Source organism: Cherax quadricarinatus, chromosome 24, assembly GCF_038502225.1.
Source record: "Cherax quadricarinatus isolate ZL_2023a chromosome 24, ASM3850222v1, whole genome shotgun sequence".
Taxonomy (NCBI): Eukaryota; Metazoa; Arthropoda; class Malacostraca; order Decapoda; family Parastacidae; genus Cherax; species Cherax quadricarinatus.
The window spans coordinates 11,604,134-11,612,433 of NC_091315.1; the positions used below are offsets into that span (position 1 = coordinate 11,604,134).

The 8,300-nt window shown below is 48.4% G+C and overlaps 1 protein-coding gene across 4 annotated transcripts in view; it reads right to left on the reverse strand.

Moving 5' to 3' along the window:
• jbug (filamin-type immunoglobulin domains fbug) overlaps positions 1–8,300 on the reverse strand; it is a 495,234-nt gene that overhangs the window by 38,401 nt on the left and 448,533 nt on the right. For all 4 annotated transcript variants that reach the window (XM_070088188.1, XM_070088189.1, XM_070088185.1 and 1 more), the window contains 2 exons: positions 7,714–7,935; positions 7,229–7,506 (listed from right to left, as the gene is read on the reverse strand). In XM_070088188.1, coding sequence (XP_069944289.1) covers positions 7,229–7,506; positions 7,714–7,935 — 500 coding nt within the window. The remainder of the gene's footprint in view (positions 1–7,228; positions 7,507–7,713; positions 7,936–8,300) is intronic.

Sequence of the window (8,300 nt, forward strand, 5' to 3'; positions counted from 1 at the left end):
AAATCCTGTGTTACAAACCTACTGGAGTTTTATGACAAGGTAACAGAAGACGGGAGAGAGAGAGAGAGAGAGAGAGAGAGAGAGAGAGAGAGAGAGAGAGAGAGAGAGAGAGAGAGAGAGAGAGAGAGAGAGAGAGAGAGAGAGAGAGAGAGAGAGAGGGGAGGGTTGACTGCATTTTCTTGGACTGCAAGAAGGCCTTCGACACAGTTAGTCACAAGAGATTAGTGCAGAAGCTAAAGGATCAGGCACGTATAACAGGAAGGGCGCTGCAGTGGATCAGAGAATACCTGACAGGGAGGCAACAACGAGTCATGGTACGTGATGAAGTATCACAGTGGGTGCCTGTGAAGAGCGGGATCCCACAGGGGTCAGTCTTAGGACCAGTGCTATTTTTGGTATATGTGAATGACATGATGGAAGGGATAGACTCAGAAGTGTCCCTGTTCGCAGATGATGTGAAGTTAATGAGGAGAATTAAATCAAATGAGGATCAGGCAGGACTACAAAGAGACCTGGACAGGCTGGACGCAGTGTCCAGCAGCTGGCTCCTCGAATCTAACCCCGCCAAAAGCAAAGTCATGAAGATCGGGGAAGGGCAAAGAAGACCGCAGACAAAGTATAGGCTAGGCAGCCAAAGACTGCAAACCTCATTCAAGGAGAAAGATCTTCGGGTGAGTATAATATCGAGCACGTCTCCGGAAGCACACATCAACCAGATAACTGCTGCAGCATATGGGCGCCTGGCAAACCAGAGAATAGCGTTCCGATACCTCAGTAATGAATCGTTTAAGACTTTGTACACTGAGTACGTCAGGCCTATACTGGAGCATGCAGCACCAGTGTGGAACCCACACCTGGTCAAACACGTCAAGAAATTAGAGAAAGTGCAAAGGTTTGCAACAAGGCTAGATCTAGAGCTAAGGGGAATGTCCTACGAAGAAAGGTTAAGAGAAATCGGCCTGACGACACTGGAGGACAGGAGGGTTAGGGGAGACATGATAACGACATACAAAATACTGCGAGGAATAGATAAGGTGGACAGAGACAGAATGTTTCAGAGAGGGGACAGGGAAACAAGGGGTCACAATTGGAAGCTGAAGACTCAGATGAGTCAATGGGATGTTAGGAAGTATTTTTTCAGTCATAGAGTTATTAGGAAGTGGAATAGTCTGGCAAGTGATGTAGTGGAGGCAGGAACCATACATAGTTTTAAGACGAGGTATGATAAAGCTCAGGGAGCAAGGAGAGAGAGGACCTAGTAGCGACCAGTGAAGAGGCAGGGTTTGGAGCTAAGTCTCGACCCCTGCAACCACAATTAGGTGAGTACACACACACACACACACACACACACACACACACACACACACACACACACACACACACACACACAAGGTGGTAATTGCAGTGATGTATAACCCACCAAAGAACAGCAGGAGGCCAAGGCAAGAGTATGGCGAGAGTAATAGAGCGATGGTTGACACACTGAAGGGGCCAGAATGGTTCATGTGAGCAGGGCAAAGCTGCCGATTATGGGTGGCTTCAACCACAAGGAAATCGACTGGGAAAACTTGGAGCCACATAGGGGCCCAGAAACATGGGGAACTAAGATAATGGAGGTGATACTGGAAAACCTCATGCACCAAAACGTAAAGGACACTACTAGAGAGAGAGGAGAGGATGAACTAGTGAGACTAGACCTAATATTCACCTTGGGTAGTGCAGATATTGAGGACATCACATATGAAAGACCCCTCGAGGCCAGTGATCACATGGTTCTGAGCTTCGAATACATAGTTACAAGTGGAGAGGGAAGCAGGAAGGACCGGACGAATGAAGCCAACTACAAGAGAGGGGACTACACAGGCATGAAGAATTTTCTGCATGGGGTTCAGTGGGACAGAGAACTGACAGGGAAGTCAGTAAATGAGATGATGGAATATGTGACAATATGCAAGGAAGCTGAGGAGAGGTTTGTACCCAAAGGTAACAGAAATAACGAGAAGGCCAGGATGAGCCCGTGGTTCACCCAAAGGTGTAGAGGTGCCAAAACCAAGTGTGCTAGAGAATGGAAGAAGTATAGAAGGCAAAGGACCCAGGAGAATAAGGAAAGAAGTCGTAGAGCCAGAAATGAATATGCACAGGTAAGAAGGGAGGACCAACGGCAATATGAAAATGACATAGCAGCAAAAGCAAAATCTGACCCGAAGCTGATGTACAGCCACATCAGGAGGAAAACGACAGTCAAAGACCAGGTAATCAGGCTGAGGAAGGAAGGAGGGGAAATCACAAGAAATGACCGTGAAGTATGTGAGGAGCTCAACATGAGATTTAAAGAGGTGTTCACTGAGGAGACAGAAGGGACTCCAGAAAGACGGAGAGGAGGGGTACACCATCAAGTGTTGGACACAATACATACAACTGAGGAAGAAGTGAAAAGGCTGCTAAGCTAGCTAGACACCTCAAAAGCGATGGGGCCGGATAACATCTCTCAATGGGTCCTGGGAGAGGGAGCAGAGACGCTATGTGTACCACTAACAACAACTTTCAACACATCTATAGAAACAGGGCGACTACCTGAGGTATGGCAGACAGCAAATGCAGACCGAATTTTTAAAAAAGGAGACAGACGCGAAGTACTAAACTACTGACCAGTGTCACTAACATGTATAGTATGCAAAGTCATGGAGAAGATCAGGAGAAGAGTGGTGGAGCACCTAGAAACGAATGAGCTTATCAACGACAGCCAGCACGGTTTCAGGGATGGGAAATCCTGAGTCACAAACCTACTGGAGTTCTATGACAGGGTGACAGCAGTAAGACATGAGAATGGTGGGTAGATTCCATTTTCTTGGACTGTAAGAAAGCGTTTGACATAGTTCCACACAAGAGATTAGTGCAAAAGCTGGAGGACCAGGCAGGGATAACAGGGAAGGCACTACAATGGATCAAGGAATACCTGTCAGGAAGACAACAGCGGGTCATGGTACGTGGTGAGGCGACAGAGTAGGCGCCTGTGACGAGCGGGGTTCCACAGGGGTCAGTCCTAGGACCAGTGCTGTTTCTGGTATTTGTGAACGACATGACAGAAGGAATAGACTCCAAAGTGTCGCTGTCTGCAGATGTGAAGTTGATGAAAAGAATTCAATCGGACGGGGACCAGGCAGAACTACGAAGGGATCTGGACTGGCTGCAGGCCTGGGCCAGCAATTGGTTCCTGGAGTTCAACCCCACCAAGTGCAAAGTCATGAAGATTGGGGAAGGGCAAAGAAGACTGCAGACGAAGTACAGTCTAGGGGGCCAGAGACTACAAACCTCACTCAATGAAAAGGATTTTGGGGTAAGTATAACACCGGACACTTCTCCTGAGGCGCACATCAACCAAATAACTGCGGCAGCTTACGGGTGCCTAGCAAACTTAAGAACAGCATTCCGGCATATTGATAAGGAATCGTTCAGGACCCTGTACACTGTATACATTAGGCCCATACTGGAATATGCAGTACCAATTTGGAACCCACACCTAGCCAAGCATGTAAAGAAGCTAGAGAAAGTGCAAATGTTTGCAACTAGACTGGTCCCGGAGCTGAGGGGTAAGTCCTACGAGGAGAGGTTAAGAGAAATCGACCTGACGACACTGGAGGACAGGAGAGAGAGGGGGGATAAGATAAGGACATACAAAATACCGAGAGGAATCGACAAGGTGGACAGAGACAGGATATTCCAGAGATGGGACACAGCAACAAGGAGTCACAGTTGAAAGTTGAAGACTCAGATGAATCATAGGGATGTTAGGAAGTATTTCTTCAGTTAAATAGTTGTCGGAAGTGGAATAGTCTGGAAAGTGATGTTGTTGAGGCAGGATCCATACATAGCTTGATGACGAGGTATGCTAAACCTCATGGAGCGGGAAGTGTGACCTAGTAGCGGCCAGCGAAGAGGCGGGGCCAGGAGCTGTGACTCAACCCCTGCAACCACGACTAAGTACAACTAGGTGTGCACACACACACACACACACACACACACACACACAGTTCAATACATTTACCCAAGAAACGTTTTGTCACTCGTGGTTTCTCAGTCCTGAGGTCTGAGGGAACCACTCGTGGCTTCTCACTCCTTCATTCAGTCCTGAGGACTGAAGAAACCACTCGTGGCTTCTCACTCCTTCATTCAGTCCTGAGGTCTGAGGGAACCACTCGTGGCTTCTCACTCCTTCATTCAGTCCTGAGGACTGAAGGAACCACTCGTGGCTTCTCACTCCTTCATTCAGTCCTGAGGACTGAAGGAACCACTCGTGGCTTCTCAGTCCTTCATTCAGTCCTGAGGACTGAAGGAACCACTCGTGGCTTCTCAGTCCTTCATTCAGTCCTGAGGTCTGAGGGAACCACTCGTGGCTTCTCAGTCCTTCATTCAGTCCTGAGGACTGAAGGAACCACTCGTGGCTTCTCAGTCCTTCATGGAGTCCTGAGGACTGAAGGAACCACTCGTGGCTTCTCAGTCCTTCATTCAGTCCTGAGGACTGAAGGAACCACTCGTGGCTTCTCAGTCCTTCATTCAGTCCTGAGGACTGAAGGAACCACTCGTGGCTTCTCAGTCCTTCATGGAGTCCTGAGGACTGAAGGAACCACTCGTGGCTTCTCAGTCCTGAGGGCTGAAGGAACCACTCGTGGCTTCTCAGTCCTGAGGACTGAAGGAACCACTCGTGGCTTCTCACTCCTTCATTCAGTCCTGAGGACTGAAGGAACCACTCGTGGCTTCTCACTCCTTCATTCAGTCCTGAGGACTGAAGGAACCACTCGTGGCTTCTCAGTCCTTCATTCAGTCCTGAGGACTGAAGGAACCACTCGTGGCTTCTCAGTCCTTCATTCAGTCCTGAGGACTGAAGGAACCACTCGTGGCTTCTCAGTCCTGAGGGCTGAAGGAACCACTCGTGGCTTCTCAGTCCTGAGGACTGAAGGAACCACTCGTGGCTTCTCAGTCCTTCATTCAGTCCTGAGGACTGAAGGAACCACTCGTGGCTTCTCAGTCCTGAGGGCTGAAGGAACCACTCGTGGCTTCTCAGTCCTGAGGGCTGAAGGAACCACTCGTGGCTTCTCAGTCCTTCATTCAGTCCTGAGGGCTGAAGGAACCACTCGTGGCTTCTCAGTCCTGAGGGCTGAAGGAACCACTCGTGGCTTCTCAGTCCTTCATTCAGTCCTGAGGACTGAAGGAACCACTCGTGGCTTCTCAGTCCTGAGGGCTGAAGGAACCACTCGTGGCTTCTCAGTCCTCAGGGCTGAAGGAACCACTCGTGGCTTCTCAGTCCTGATGGCTGAAGGAACCACTCGTGGCTTCTCAGTCCTGAGGGCTGAAGGAACCACTCGTGGCTTCTCAGTCCTGAGGGCTGAAGGAACCACTCGTGGCTTCTCAGCCCTGAGGGCTGAAGGAACCACTCGTGGCTTCTCAGTCCTGAGGGCTGAAGGAACCACTCGTGGCTTCTCAGCCCTGAGGGCTGAAGGAACCACCCGTGGCTTCTCAGTCCTGAGGGCTGAAGGAACCACTCGTGGCTTCTCAGTCCTGAGGGCTGAAGGAACCACTCGTGGCTTCTCAGTCCTGAGGACTGAAGGAACCACTCGTGGCTTCTCAGTCCTGAGGGCTGAAGGAACCACTCGTGGCTTCTCAGTCCTGAGGGCTGAAGGAACCACTCGTGGCTTCTCAGCCCTGAGGGCTGAAGGAACCACTCGTGGCTTCTCAGTCCTGAGGGCTGAAGGAACCACTCGTGGCTTCTCAGCCCTGAGGGCTGAAGGAACCACCCGTGGCTTCTCAGTCCTGAGGGCTGAAGGAACCACTCGTGGCTTCTCAGTCCTGAGGGCTGAAGGAACCACTCGTAGCAAAACGTTTCAACAAATGTCCTGAACTATGAACAATTTATTTTGTGATGGTAGTTGGCCAGGGCCACGCAATTCGAGTGAACTCGTTCACCATGGTATCCCGTACTTAGCTCACACATTGAAGTCCGTGGTTCGATCCCCTGTATATGCATGTCTTTATCTACACACTGTGGGTATCACCATACTTGTTCTCCAGCCACTGCTGATGTAGTTCAAGGCGCTGAAGAATGTGGCACCAATGTCATAATCATCACTGTAAAACCTTACGAGATATCACTAAATCAGAACACACAGTAGGAATAACACGAGTACCAGAGCCTGAACCATTTCCTGCGTTGGATGTGAGAGATAATTTATGGGAAAGACTTTCCATAATTTATGTACCAAAATACAAGAGCAATAAATGCTTGCAGAACTAAAAACAACGATGCGTGTCGTCTAAGACAAATACTTACATCTTATGGGTCCTCAAGGGAGGTTCCTTGATGCTGGAAAGAGGCTCTCGATCTAAGGAAGTGAACCTGTGCTTCCCTTCCTTGCATCGAACTTAAATCCCTCTTATTTTCCCCAGACGTTGTACGACCCCTAGGAGTTTAACTCTCCCCAACGAATGAGTTAATAACAACACACATGTCATATAACGGTGGCAAACTCATCATCAAGGAAGGGAAAGAAAATGATAGAAGCAAAGGTCCTTAGCACACAAAACACCACTGAATATTGCCAAAGTTTTTGCAGCACACTTCTTATTACATAGACAGTTACCGACTTATGACAAAGCAATATTCTAAACTTAGCTTCGACCAGTACATGAACTTCATTGTTCCTCTACTAGCACCATCATCCCAGGACCCTGACCTACGACTTTCACACTTCAATGATTCTAGCTCAAGTGACCACCTCACTACTCATCTATTTGCACCTTACATTCCAGGGACACAAATGGATTTTAACGGTAACCTCTGCTTGACTTGATCAAACTTTACACACAGCGAAACGTTATAATCTCTGCAACTTGTTTTGGTTCTCATATTTTCTTATCTTGCGTCATATCATCTAATAGATCAATTAGTTCTTATTTGCACTGCTGGAGAGTGTTACGTATATTCTGAGCTAATATACCACTTGAAGCACAGTACTGAGCAGTGCCACTCATGCTGAGTGAATATACCATCTTACAGATAACACAATTCACCACCAGTTGATTTGTTATCGGAATTATCAACAGAGTAATGAATTAAAATAAAAATAATTTTACAAAGAACAAATCTCAAGCATATATTTTCATATGTCTTAATGATATTCAGTATGTATACTTAATTTTAACACAACATTAAACTAGGGATGAGACTGCTGACCTGAGAGTCGACAGTGAAGGTGGCTGGCTGGTCGACAGGAACCTTCTCCAGGCCAGTGCCAGCCACAGTGACTCGTGACACGTCCACCACCTCACACGAGAAAGGTGAGCCTGGCACGTTCTCCCCATTGAACTTAAGTTCTACTACGTGTGGCTTGGCTTCCTTGGGTGTGAAGGAGATAGCGTAGACGTGATTGCCCTGAGCCTGGGCACTGGTAGGGACCTGCCCGTTGTTGACAGTCACCTCCAAGTTACCCGGTCCAGCGTTATTCGTCTCCACTGTGAGAAATACAAATAATGACTCAGAGCAATGTTCACTGCAGTGTTACTGCTTTTAATGACCTCATAATTCTTACGACATGACTTTATGAAAACTGTGCAAACATTACCCACTACTTAATAAATATGCATCAGCATATTAAGCAAATTTAAATCAAAACACATGCAACATATGGATAGTGAAGCGGGTGTTGAAGAGCAACTTACCAAGGAAGGTGACAGGCTTTGCCACCATGCCACGTTCAACTGGCCGCACCTTGATGGCTGACACATCGTACACTTTACAACTGAAGGGGGAACCTGGGATGGCCTCGCCGCTGTACGCTACGTGGATTCTGTGTTCACCAGCACTTCGCGGTGCGAACTCCACTCTGAAGGTGTGGTCACCGTTGTCACGGACCTGCGCCGCCACCGGAAGTCCATTGGGGCCTATACAGACGCGGCCTAGTTAGTGAGGCCCTATACTACGCCGGGGTAGGTGGTGGGCACGAGTGCCCGGGGCAGGAGAGGATGAGGATACAGGAGCAGGTGAGGATATAGGTGAGAGTGGCAAGGGCGCTAGCAGATTATCAACACAGGTAAACAGGCAGTCTTGTCAGGATGAATGAAAACTTCGCTCAGCTTTCATTACAGTTATGAGGATCGTGGATAAAGCAGGAATGGGAGAAGGCTGGGATGTAATTATGATAGCTAGCAACATGGTTATTTTTCCTGCTAAGGATTATAAGATGGAGAGGCGATGGAACACTGGCAGGAGAGAGAAGCGACTGCAAGAACTGCTGGAGGCAGTCGCC